General features: G+C 39.4%; 2 protein-coding genes across 15 annotated transcripts in view; one reads left to right on the top strand and one right to left on the bottom strand.

Moving 5' to 3' along the window:
- Positions 1-13464, top strand: part of LOC145960535 (steroid receptor RNA activator 1) — a 21237-nt gene extending 7773 nt beyond the window's left edge. For 4 of the 6 annotated variants that reach the window (XM_083080093.1, XM_083080120.1, XM_083080125.1 and 1 more), the window contains 3 exons: positions 4202-4387; positions 12618-12913; positions 13062-13464. In XM_083080093.1, the coding sequence (XP_082936219.1) occupies positions 4202-4220 (19 nt within the window). In that variant the 3' untranslated portion in view covers positions 4221-4387; positions 12618-12913; positions 13062-13464. Of the gene's footprint in view, positions 1-4201; positions 4535-12617; positions 12914-13061 lie in introns of those variants that run through there. The other 2 variants (XM_083080115.1, XM_083080100.1) reach the window with 2 other exon arrangements.
- Positions 738-13464, bottom strand: part of Tet (tet methylcytosine dioxygenase-like) — a 54220-nt gene continuing 41493 nt past the window's right edge. For all 9 annotated transcript variants that reach the window (XM_083079742.1, XM_083079733.1, XM_083079769.1 and 6 more), the window contains 8 exons: positions 13114-13348; positions 12578-12813; positions 9910-12412; positions 9445-9620; positions 8970-9323; positions 8666-8893; positions 8363-8517; positions 738-8267 (listed from right to left, as the gene is read on the bottom strand). In XM_083079742.1, coding sequence (XP_082935868.1) covers positions 5612-8267; positions 8363-8517; positions 8666-8893; positions 8970-9323; positions 9445-9620; positions 9910-12412; positions 12578-12813; positions 13114-13348 — 6543 coding nt within the window. In that variant the 3' untranslated portion in view covers positions 738-5611. The remainder of the gene's footprint in view (positions 8268-8362; positions 8518-8665; positions 8894-8969; positions 9324-9444; positions 9621-9909; positions 12413-12577; positions 12814-13113; positions 13349-13464) is intronic.

Here is a 13464-nt window from a genome sequence, read left to right as displayed (position 1 = left end):
ACATTGGGAAGCGACGTGCGTGAAGGTTCTCTCGACTATTTATTTTTCCCTTTCATTCATTCTCATTCTCTCTCTCACTCGCTCTCTTTCTCTCTCTATTTTATCTCGCTCTCAGGAAGAATATATCTCGGCCAATCTGGCGAGAAATTACTAATTCACCGAGAAATGATCACGTTCTCGCACGTCCCCGCCCGAATTTCGATTTAAAATTTTTTCATGGCTTTATCCAAAAATATATATACACATATATGGTCGGTGTATATGTAACGCTATACCTTACAATCCTTACAACATGCATCTGTGAATTACATCAACAAATCGATTTCAAACTCAACTGGTATATGTGTATGTGTGTAACTCGCTATTTACCTGTAAATAGTATCATAATACTTATATAAAGAGAGTAAAGGAAAATTTGATTGATTAGAATTTAATGTTAATCGATGTGAATATAATTGGTCTTTAGGTAATACTTGATAGAAAGTGCGATTTTGCATTTTGTTCACTTTTCTGCTTGTAATTAAAATATCGCATTTAAATTATGACAATATAGTATTACGCTAATTTTAATCCATTAATCATACAATAATAAAGCGTGTAAAATTGATTTCGCGGAACATATACATCGACTTATTTAGTTTTGCTTTTTTGTTTGTTGTTTTTTTATTGTTACACATTCATACGCTTACTATAAACTATTTAAAAAATTTGTTTTCGCACTTTTCTCTTTCTCTCTCTCTCTCTCTCTCTTTCTTTCCGTTCTTTTTCACTCGCCCGTTTATTTCTTTTTTTTCTGGGTTTTCTCATAAAGTTTTTTGTATAAAACAAAATGGCATCTTTTTGGCATTGGAAGAAAAAATACACTCTTCAACGTTTATTTCTTTCTTAATTCACCGTCGTTCTATCTTCAATCGTAACTCCTCTTTTTCGCTAATTAATTAATCTCTGTTAATCAGATTTCAGATTTTTTCCTCCTTATACAGGGATCTATGCAACGATTCGTTCGCCCGAAAAATCGCGCAATTGCTTTGTGTCATTAAATAATTTATTAAATAATTTTTTATAAAAATTGCATCTGAGAAATGTTCACAAAGTACGCATTTGCTTAATTTTATAAATTTGTGCCTGCAACAAAGAAATAAAATAATCATGGGGATGAACTATCGTTGCATGTCAATCTATATTTCGGACACCCGCAATGGTTATTTTATTCTTGTATATTAATTATTGTTATTTTACAAACACTTCCTCATTATTTAATACTATTTTGGCATCGTCGAACTGTGTGTATTTCAAGTTTTCCCTTTTATAAAAAACTTTTTAGCAAGAACAACGATTTTCAATATATTTATAGATAGACAGTTGTGGAAGTAGTAATTATATAATGGCATTTAAGGTGCGTCATAAGGCTAAGTTTATTTATTCCGGAAGATGATATGGAATTTTGATTTCCTTCGCACGTAGAATGCAACAGGTGTCGCAAAAGCTTTTATGCTTCTTTTTCATTATACTTTCAAAGTGTTAACTGAATTATTTATTATGAATTACACAACAAAGGCAAATTCAATCATAATTCATTCTTCGTTACGGGAGGAGGAGAAAGAGAAGATTCAAAATAATCTTGAGCTATAATCGATATCAAATAAAATATTTTTACAATAGATCATAATATATAACACGCATAGAGTTCGCGACACCCATTAGATCCGAGAATTATGGGAAAAACGCGCGTTTCGAGATTTAATCAAAATTCGATACAAATATATCGCGTTTGTCATTGTATTGTCATTTTTGCGGAACGATTCGAGGAGGAGGATAATCTGGTTGTATATGTTAAAAAAGCCATCGGGCCCCGATGATATTCTACATTGTACTCTCATTGCCATCTGAAAAAGCTGCCTTATCTAGAAAATGTATCAGTGATCTCGCTCGCGTACCGAACGTACGCGCGTGTATCCGTGTGAAACGAAAGAAACGAGTGTTGCGTTTGAAATAATCCCATTTGCCGTACTTGTACGCATTTCTATCACGTGAAGAAATAGTAGCGAACTTATAGCTTATAGAACGGAGATACTTTTTTTTGGAATAGATTGGAGAATTAGTATATATGTGTGGATTTTCGATGTGAAATGTATCGCGACATTTCCAAGTGCTTTTGCCGGGATCGATTTTTTTTCTTTTTTTTTTTTTTGATAAAAATGTCTAAAATCTAAATATCAATTCAGCATATACATCCAAAATTCCTCTTTTTTTTAAATGATAAAAACCCGAGATTAATCATTGAATCATGTTTAAAATATTCAAGAGATAATATACGATGAAAGTTACACGATAAATGTATAAAATATGGAGAAAGAAATTTGATTAATACCTTTTTTCGATTAAAATATATGTGTATATCTGAGATTGTTCATTTATAAGAAGAGTGATACGAGCAAAAAATCAACGTAGCACATTGAAATATTTTCGAAATTAAAAAAATTTCGATTGACCGGAACGCACGGGAAGTCGGATAATCTCAATCGAAACTCGAGTCACCAGCTTGCTGAAAAAATAGAATAACGGTATAACACCACGTTATCAAACTTAATTAATAAATAATACATTAAATTAGAGATTATATTACTAGTTATTACTGTGTTGCCGATATTATTATTATTACTATTACTATTACTATTACATGCGATAACTAATGAATGATAATATATTAATGATTCCTATAATACTCCAGTAGGCGAGGGTTGGTCGCGTCTCGCTTCTTTCTTTTTTTCATTCCACCGATTTGCGGACATAAATGCAAAAAGGAAAGATAGGACTCGACTGATACGCGAGCCAAAATCAAAAACCCTTCACAATTCACTCCTCATTATAAGCTAAAATACAAATTTTTGCGCTGTAAAATGCTTATTTGAAAAAATCGAAAATAATCGTTGAAATAACGTAGCGAAAATAAATAAATAAGTGGACCTTTTCGATTACCGATTTTGCGTTCTCTTCCACGCTTTGAATACCTTCCTCTGGTCAATTTTCCGTAGATAGAGTATTTAGATACGTATTTACTACTCTGCTAAACATAGACGATGGATCACAATACGATTCCCTCGCGAGAAGCTTTACCGTTTTCCTTTTTGATTCTTAATATTCCAGATTCAATTCTATCTACCTTCTTACTATCCAATGTCACCGAAGAGAGCATTTTTTAAATTCAACGCGATATTTCGTATTTTCGATAAAAAGACATTTCCTCTGCGCTTCTCAATCTTCTCTGAGGGAAGTCAAGTAACTTGAGAGAAAGGCTGCGATATCCTTTTTTTTTAAGAACATGAATTCTCCTGCCCGTCACTCCTTTCGAAATAACGCAAGTTAAGCTCCGAAAATGTAAGAATATGGAAAGCGTGAGTCAAGAATATGGAAAGTGCAAAAACTACCGTCAAGACATTACTGGGATCTCTTAACGGAAACATGGAATGTGCTCGATAGTTTGATAGGAGTGTAACGGGATGAAGAACACTCTTAGCTTTCGCCAAACTTTGAAAATTTAAAAAGTCTTGTCACAAGTGACAGTCTAGATGTACTAAATGCGCTAACATTACATTTCTTATCAACAGATCTGCTGTTTTAAGATCTAATAATTTTCTATACGCAACAGAAAATCCATGCGCACAAAAAAGTTGATTTCGATCCGCTACCATGGTGTCAAGAGACACCGATCTACGGCATTGAAATCCTTTAAGAGGCTCTCCACGATGACAGTGGGTATCTATACTCTATCAGGAAGTCAATCGACATACCGCCAGAGGTTGGCCCTCGATATCAAAGGTCATCAACAGAACTCTGTTGCCTAGCCTTGTACCGCTTGCAACAGGCTCAGGCTAAAAGACGATTAATATGTACAAATAAAATCAAGAATAATAGAGAAGATGATAAAGTCACAGATCGAATCTTTCCATTTCTACTAATTCAATAATACGACCACGCGTCAAATCTCAGAGAGGAATTGATCAAATTCCTTTTGTCGCACCAATTAGTTTTTTCGACCATTCTTATCTATCCCTTTTATTTCGACAAGATGTCAAGTACAAATGTCATCGCTCATATTGGAAAATGATTAACCCTTTAAACTCTACTTTAAAACTAGTTCGTACACAATTATTTTGATATATTTGTCGAATTTTAATAAATTATGCCGAATATTTTTTAGATCGAGTGAAAAGAGTTAAATGAAGTGAAACAAACACACGTAAGGGAAGAACGTCAAATCGATGATGGAGACAACACTTGGCGTGTCCAACGTGTATCGCGGACCAATAGATACACCACCCCTACTCTACGCGTCACGTGATTGTTAGATAAATGCTTTGTACTCAGCCGACCCGAAGGGTGTATGGTTAGTATTATATCGCTTGTCACTTGAATTAATCGTACTTAGTACTTAGCTACGAGTACAAACACGTAAATAAATACGAGAATAAGAAGCGAAATGTACAAAGGCTAAAAATCAGATATACATTACATATCGTTTAATTAATTTAAAGACTTGAGATCATTGTCGTCGTGTCCTCATTTGGATATTTAGGATTGTGCTTGGACTTTCGCGAAGAATCGTTCAACTAACGAATATAAAAAGAAGTATTCCCGGAATTATCGCCCTCTCTTTTTCATTTCGACAGATTCTGAAAAAAAATTTTAAATTATCATATATTAAAACTTGAAAGCATTTCAATATATGTGTTATTTAAATGATATATGTAATAAGAAATATTATAAAAAAAAATTATATATATATGTCCAATCAATTTTTATCCAGCAGTTTCTATTGTATATTTAATTTAAATAATTGATATTTCTTATACGATGAATATGATTTCTTTACTTTCTTTTTTATCTTTTACGAAGTTTCTCGAAAGTGCGATAATTCTGAGATTATATCGTGCAAGTTTTTTTGAGTGTTTGGAGTGTGCAGTACGCTTAATGTGTGCTCTGTGTATACGTGTGACATCGCGTGATTCATCATCTAGACTTCGACTAGCTAATAAGGTTACAATTCTACCAACACGAAATCGTTATATGTAAGCGATATTACTTAAAGTGTACAGGATCAGAATACGAAAATCTATCGTATCAAAGTCTTCGCAAGGCGTAGCCTTTCATCGGAGCTTTTCTGATACGTCAATAGCCTCGGTCATTCATCAATTGTCATCTCAATTTTGCAGCCTCCGGCTCGATTGCGAGAGCCTTTGTCAAGTTCAGCTCAGTAAAAAGTCAATATAAAATGCGAGCCCCGATAAAGAGTGATATCACACCTGAGGCTTTATTCGAGCACGTTTTTGTCGCTATGTTTAAATCCTGCGTAAAATCCGAAATAGAAAAATGGCAGTGCAAATTGTGTTTCTCGTTTTTTTTTTTTTTTCGGAATAACTAACTATAACGATAATAACAATATAAAGCCTCTCGTGGTAAAGTCGCCGCCTCATCGCTCATCCTCGATCGGAGACGTCGCGATTCTCATCAGGATCTTGCATCTTAGATCCTCTTGTTAGATTCGATTTCTGGCATTTCTCGATACAAGCTTCGGTCATCAACGATCGAAGTTGTATCGCCCAACCTCGACTCATCCAATCGCACCGCCTTCCTGATATGGACCAGTTATCATGCACGGGTGCATCGGGAAAAGCGTCGTCCAAGTCATCGTGGTATATGTGGGTGATCTCATCATGAACTGTGAGCTGGGAACATTTGGAATGTGGGATAGTGATGGAAGTGGTGTTGTTTTTCCATTTATGGATCCGCTAGGACTTGTCGCAGTGGTTGAAGTCGATGGATTGGTCGTCGACGATGACATACTACTGATGGTCGACGTCGTGACGCCCAATTTTCGCAGTCGCATCTTCTCCTCCCACTCGTCCCAACCGTGCCTGGGTCTATTTAGATTACGATGTTGATAAAATACCAAGCTAATCCTGGTTGGATTGAGGCGATTGGGCTTTTTTAAGGCGGTGGTGGCATGCATCTCGTGCTTTGCGCACTCAAAGAGTACGCTGCCATGACCCAAAGCGATCGCAACACCACCCATTTGCGGATCTTTGAAGCATTCTTCATTTTCAGAATAGTCCGCTACTTCACCAAGTGGCTCCGCTTTTGGTGGAGGTTCCGGTATTACCGGAAAGTAAGGTGGCGGTCCATAGATATCCCACCGCGGTGCGTCCCACCTCGTCCAACCGGAATTCAAACCTTGGTATGTTGGATTCAAACCCTGATACGGGTATTGAGACGAGTGGAAGCAACCTTCGCGCTTTGGTTGCTGGTAAAATTGCTGAGGATATTCCGGGGTTTGATACGACTGATGATTGTAATTGTAACCTTCCCATGAGTTTGCGTAAGATTTTTCGAATACCGGATAGGTCGAATATCCATATTGAGGAAACGCATGGTGACTTAAACCGGACATGGCATGAAAATCCTGTACTTGTTTCATCTCCTCGGCCCAAGCCAAAGAATTCGAATTGGAATTGGACACTTCCTGTCTACCATCATAGAATCCTTCTCGCATTTTATCTTCTGTGTAATTATTCTTTATTTGATTGGGTAAACATCCATTTTGAACTGAGCTGTTACTTAGAGCATTTGCAAAAATAGGTTTTGCCGATTCTGATGGTTTTAAAAATGTTTTGTTTAAAGGATTTGGATACGTATTGAGTTCCGTAGATGCATTCTGATTCGATATTGTTCGCGAGGGCGGTCTTCCCTTTGGCACTCGAAATGGCGACGGTTCAGATGGCGTTTCCCAGGAAGTAGTCTTGGCTTGGTCTGACCTTGTTAGTTTATTGGCCCAGATTTTTTTATCACCTATCTGCTGATCATTAGATTGCTGTATATTCTTAACTTGATTACAACCCCATGAGTTCGTCATATTCCAATTACGTGGACAGACAACTTGATTGGAAGACGGGGATACAGGATGATTAACCACGAAGGGCTTTAATTCCGATTGTCTTTGCGCATGATAAATGGGTTTTCGTTGATCATTCGGCATCAATGAGCATTGCGCATCATTTCGCTGTTCAAATGTTGGCAAATGCAATGAACTGTGCATCACAATGTCTGTGCTTGGCATATCCATTGACTTATGATTACTATTATCTACGCAAGAGAATAAATTTGCTGCATTACCGTCGCCATATTGATTTGGATAGCCGGAATTTATGGATGATTGCATCTGTTGCGATGGATAAGAATGTTGCATTCTATTTGCGAACGTTTGCTCAGTCTGTGGCCTCAGCAATTTTGCTGCATTTTCAGCATCTATATAATTTTGCGTATTGTTTGAATATTTCTGACTAGAATCCGTGTATCTAGGAGATGATAATCTTAATTGATTAGCGATGTAATCCTGTCCCGTGTTGCGAACATGATGAATATTTGGCGACGGATTCATCTTGGATGGAGCGTTTTGTGTGGTTTCCACATCGAACGATGAATTGAAAGAACCTACTCTCGGAGAATAGTCATTTTGTCTATTGTCAGAAACGGGATAATTTCCAGATATCATATGATGATTATAATTATTTTCCACATTTGAATGTTCCAGCTCTTTCGACGAAATCATCTTTGGATCGTGAAGCATCGAGGCATAGCTCCTCGATGATACACCATAAGACGTTTCTACATTCGCATGAGAACGAGGCGAAATGGGATGAGTTCTAGTTGAATTTCCATAACATCCTCTGGCTGAATCCACTGTAGAGTTAGCTAAATTCCTTGAGCTCGGTCTATGCTCTTCTTGAGAAACGGTACTCCTAGGTCTGGTATCTGGATCTAAACTAGTACTATCTGGATCTACTTTGATGTCCCTTTCTAGACCGCTAAACGAAGGATAATCTCCCCATGGATTCAACCAGTTGTTTTTTCGCTGTTCAAGCCAGCCATTTCGATTCCATCCTTGTTGCTCACTCTGGTACGATCCCCAACCTTGATACATGGATACCGGACTATCTAAGACCGTAGATGATACCTGAGAACTTTGCAATTGCGCATCAATTCCTTCAAACATTGGCGTCATCTCCAGCGATAATTGCGACTCTCTCAATTGTGGTTTAGAAGAGTCCGCGTGCCCCATCGAACGTCCAGCATCTACTATTTTTTCTGAGAAGGTTTTGACTGTATCTTTTTTATTATTCGAAATATCAGATTCGTCTTCTTTCCTTTTTTTACCATGACGTCTGCAAGGCTGAAGCGGAACCGATCTAACTCGAACCTCGCATGGATATCTAAACAAAAGGCACAATTGTGCATTTATATGTGTATTAAAATATTTTACGCGATCCTCATATACAATATTTCAGATTCTTCAAGAAGTACTTACTTGGATAAAATTTCAAGAGCGCCGGAACGAACCTTTTTCTCTTGTCCTTCTTTTGAACCGAATTCGTCTGTATCATCCATTATATAAAGAGGTAGTACATGTAATTGTTCGTCTTCAGGTTTTGATAGTGCCCGATGTTTCGTCAAGCTAACTACCTGAAAAATATGACGATGTGTGTAAATTAAACATGTTTTAATATTTATAAAATGATTAGCTTTATATTTTTTTCTTGATATTATTGAAGAAACAATATCGCATCAATCTATCTGATTAAGTCAGATTCGATATATCGAATTCACGTACCACGGTACATCCGTTATTCATGTTGTGTAGGTCCCGATGAGAGTGCGCGCAAAAATCAATGCAAGCTGTAACACCAGAGAATGGTCGACCTGGCTTAAATCCCAAACGACATTCGCTTGCCTCTCGTTCGAATTGAGTTTGATTATTGAAGGCTTCCGGCGCGAGGCTAAGATATAAAGGTGATAGAAGCGTTGCCAAGACATGCATTCTCTCCTCGACTTCTTGTTCCTAGAAAACAATTCTTTCGTTATAATTTAAAATCGAATCTCTCGATATTCGTTTAGATTGTTTTCGAGTTGTATACCTCCGATCGTACAGATAGTCGAAACTTTCGGACGGTTTTGCTCCTAGCATACTTGCAGCCATTGTAATACATCGACCAGGAGCAGCCAAAGGAAAAGCTAGCACCGCAATTGTCAGGATCGAGCCCTTGGCATGCGCAAGTCCGTGGTTCATTAGTACCGCATCGTCTAGTCGTTGGAAGACCAAATCGATTGAGTTTGTGAGTTAAGAGAGAATAAATTCGATCCGCTTCGTGAGTTGGCACTCCTTCCCAGGCAACCATAGCTACAACGATCCAGGCAGTTGCACACTTGTGACCTTGACGATGCTTGACGATAGTTAGGATCTTTTCGTCGATGCCAGATCGTCGGATAATCTAACAGATTATTAATATTACAATTTTGCAAAAGTGAAAAGAAACACTGCTGATATAATTTGTCCGTTTTCTAATAACATCCTAAATCATTATGTGGGATTATTTAGAGAAAACGACTTACCCACTTGGCCATTGGACACCCTTGTGTAGTTTTACCCTCCTTGCCGGTATAGATGACCTTTTCGAACCTTATCGCATCACCTTTAAGGCCGGTTCTTCGTTCAAGATCGTTCCGAAGATCAGGCAGGCTTGCAGCCGCCCCGAGATGAGTGTAGTATGAGCCGGGCTCTGGCGGACCTTGTGGTTGAACCTCATTTTACTTACGAGCGACCGACGCGTCAACGAAAGGAAGCAACAGAAGCGGAAACATTTATGCCGCGCATGTGGTAGGTATGCCCTTGCGAAAAGGGGGTAGGTTAGGTACGCACATTCTCCTCCGAGTTTCGGAACGCATAATCGGTCGGTGTAGTTATTGGCCATAAAATGTATATTAGTATACGTTTATAACTTTTCTTTCGTGTGGTTTCGTGGTTAGTGTGTTCTCTCAATGTTAGTGTAATGCGGAATACGCAATTGTGAAACTCACATTTGTCGGCAGGGAAGCAGTTGCAGTCCGGTACTTCGGTCCTGACATTATTCTTCAGTTTGTCCAAGTGGTCTTGCAATTTTGTCGTCGTGGTTGCCGCGGACGCAGGAGTGCGCGGACTATGCGGCCCTTCATTTTTTAACTCGGCTGCTTGCGGGGAATCGGCCAGCATTTCGTCCTTGGTTTGAAGACCCTGGCAACAGCCATCCTTTAGATGTTCGGGAGTCGGTTGTTTGGTTCCACCTCTTCGACAGCACCACGAACCGGTTTCCGGTGATACTTTTGCGGGACCACCATCGCCGCGGAATTTATAATCCGGAACAATCTTTCTGCTTTCCTCGTTTTCGGCGATGCTAGACGTATCGCCATTACAATTGTAATCCACGGTGTTCTCCTGCTTGATGGCATGATCGGAGTCGCATTTGTCAATATCTTGGGAAGACGTGCGAACAGTAATACTTGTCGTCTTTAAGAAATCTAGGTTGTCGCTTTTCACTTCGTCACTGTCAGATGTCTTTTGAGACTCCTCGAAAGACGTGTCTGCGATTTGATCTATGCATAATCTTTGCTGAAAAGACTTGTCATCTATGTTTCGATCTTCGTTGTCTTTCCTCTGTGTCTCCCAAGATTGTTGATTTTTCTCTTTGTTCTCGCACGATCGATCAATGATATCGTTCTTATTTTCTGTAGCAAGCTTCATGAAGCTTTCGAGAGCTGTCATTCCATTTTCTGACGGTAATACAGGATTACCGTTATCCTTGTTATTATCATTGTTATCGTGATTATGTTCTCCTTCCGTCCATTCCCATAAGCCACCACCATCGGGCAAACTATCTACCCGAGGGTGGTGGCTATGCGATAAAAAATTACCGGTCAAGTTCTCGTTAGATTGCGACATCGAAATAATGTTCGATTGATTGATAAAATGATCAGTGCGCTTTTCTTGTATCTTTTCGCTATTCTCATGCACATCGCGTATCTGATCATCCGTTGGATATTCTCCAGCAGATCCTTTGTTACTATTAATGTGTTGCGATTGCATCTGATGTTGATGAGTCTGCAATGTCTGCTGCTGCATTTGTTGCTGTTGTTGTTGTTGCTGCTGTTTATTCAGGATCATCGATTTTAGACGACTATTAAGGTTGACTCGATTAGATTGAGTATAGACACTATTTTCCGGATTATCCTGATTCTCCGGAAATCCATTCGGCTTGTTAGTGTCTACCGTTGTTTGTTGTTGTTGTTGCCACGCAATTCTTTCTCCAGAGTTTTGCATATCTTGCTTTGTCGTATGTTGCCCCCAATTCGGTTGATTTTCCGATACCGATTTTGGTGACCAGGACATTCGATTGTCTAACTTGTTCTCCTGTGTCAACTGATTTTGCCATTGATGACTTGGAGTTCGTCTAGGACTGGGTTGCGAGTCTTGCCACTGTTGCTGTGGCTGTTGACTATTATCACTTTTTATGCTATTTGGTGACCAATTCGGTTGACTAGTCGGCGTGTCGGGCCATGACATTTGATTGGACGGCGTGAGTCTGGGATTCTGCTCTACTTTGGTCTGCTGCGTCCATTGTTGTTGTTGTTGTTGCGGTTGCTGTTGTAGCTGTTGTCCCGAGGGCGTAAGTCTTGGATTCTGCTGAGATCCTTGCATTTCCGGACTATTTTGCTGCCAATTACGTTGGATAGAAGGCGTCATTCTTGCGCTTTGTTGAGCACTATTGTGATCTGATAGTTTTGGAGAGTGCTGCAGCCACGTCTGATGTTGTGATGGCTGCTGCTGGCTGGATGGCGTTAACCGTGAGTTTTGTGGATCCCTCAGTTTTGGACTTTGTCGCGACCAGTTTCCCTGAGTTTGTTGCTGCTGATTGTCAGCATTCTCTGACCACGATTGTGGTGTTTGGGGTTCCTTTATGCTTCCAGTCTCCCAGCTCATGTGACTTGCCGGTCTCGGCAGTTCCTGTTGTTGCATTTGAGTAGCCTGTTGCTGCTCCACTTGCTTTATATTACCTTGCATATTTTGTTGCGAATGATGCGACTGCTGTTGCATCGCTCCTTCTTGCCAATTTAAATTACTGTTAACATTGTTGCTCATTTTTCCGCTCGTATCTGACCATATATGTTGTTGATTATTGTCAACTGCTGGTTGTTGCCGTTGCATTTGCGTTTGTTGATGATGTTGTTGCTGCTGCGAAACCATTTGCCATTGGTTCTGCGTTTGTTGTTGACCCATTTCCACGTAGCCTGGATATCCGTTAGAGCTGTGTAAACTCTGTGGGTCCGGTTGAAGTGGATACCCAGGCATCTCGTTTCCCGACACGTTACTGGCGGCAATCGTGGCGAATCCTTTTACTTGCGTATCCGTGGGAGTTTGTTGTTGCTGCTGCTGTTGCTGTTGCGGTGGCTGCTGTGGACCTCCCTGTTGCTGTTGCTGACTATCCATGTGCACCGAACTGCTGCGACTCGTCGGCGTCGTCGATGGAGGCGGTGCCATCGTCACTTCCTGCAAGAAGCCCACGGGACGTGTAGCGTTCGTTGCTAACGCTTCACATGATTTATGATGAGCTTTAGAATAGCTATCAAAATAAGGACAAATACGAGAAAGTCGTAAGACATTCTTGTAATTAAATGTATAAGCTGGAACCGTTATTTAATCAGCGATTCTTACTTGTTGTTGGTAGCCATTTACATAATCCTGTCTTTCGTAGGCAACTGATTGGTTAGCAGAAGCTGCAGGATCTACAAATTGTCCATTCAACTGCCTCTGAGATGTCGAAACTACTGTTTGTCCTCCAACAGAAGCCAGTGGTGAGGGCTGTCCCGTGATGGTGTATTGTCCCGTCGTCCCGGCTCGTTGAAATGCAGACTGATCCGCCGGTATGAATGTTTGCTGCTGATATGAGACTGCAACGTTTAAATTAATAGATTGATAAGAAAGACACTTATCGCAACCTTATATAACGTCACACGAAAAAAAATATTTAATGAAAAAAAAATATGTACGGTAAGTCACATTTTAAAAAAATATTTAATGAGAAAAAATGTGTACTGTAAGCCATATTTAAGTAAATAAAAACTATATAAAGAAGTATAAAGAAAATTCTTTATACTTCTTACATTTCTCACTTGCAATCATTTACAATGATTTTCAGAAAACTTGATGCAAACGTTTCGCGCTCTATATTTATCTTGTTTTGCACTCACCTGCTTGAGGATGATAGGGTGTTGCGGCGCCATATTGAGTATGATACCTCAATTCTTCAAGTTGATTTGGCGCGGAAATCTGTTGAATAAATTGTTGAGGCGGCCACGGTGCCGGCGACGTTTCGACTGCGACGGCGCCAACCGGTCCGACTCCTTGATGCCAAACTGTGTTTCCGAAACCAGCGGGTCGGAAGCCAGCACCGGAATCTCCGTAAAATGGCATTACTCCGGGTGACTGCGCATAAAAAAAGAAGAACTCAAGAACTTTTCCGTCACTTGTCGGTTCCTCCAATTTCAGCTTATTCGCGAAGAAATTTCCTTTGCCGTTAAGAAACATGCCGAGAATTGAAA

Source organism: Camponotus vicinus, unplaced genomic scaffold (assembly GCF_025532165.1).
Source record: "Camponotus vicinus isolate PSW18456_S1 unplaced genomic scaffold, iyCamVici1.0 SCAF_1, whole genome shotgun sequence".
Classification (NCBI taxonomy): Eukaryota; Metazoa; Arthropoda; class Insecta; order Hymenoptera; family Formicidae; genus Camponotus; species Camponotus vicinus.
This window is presented reverse-complemented; position numbering and strand designations above follow the sequence as displayed.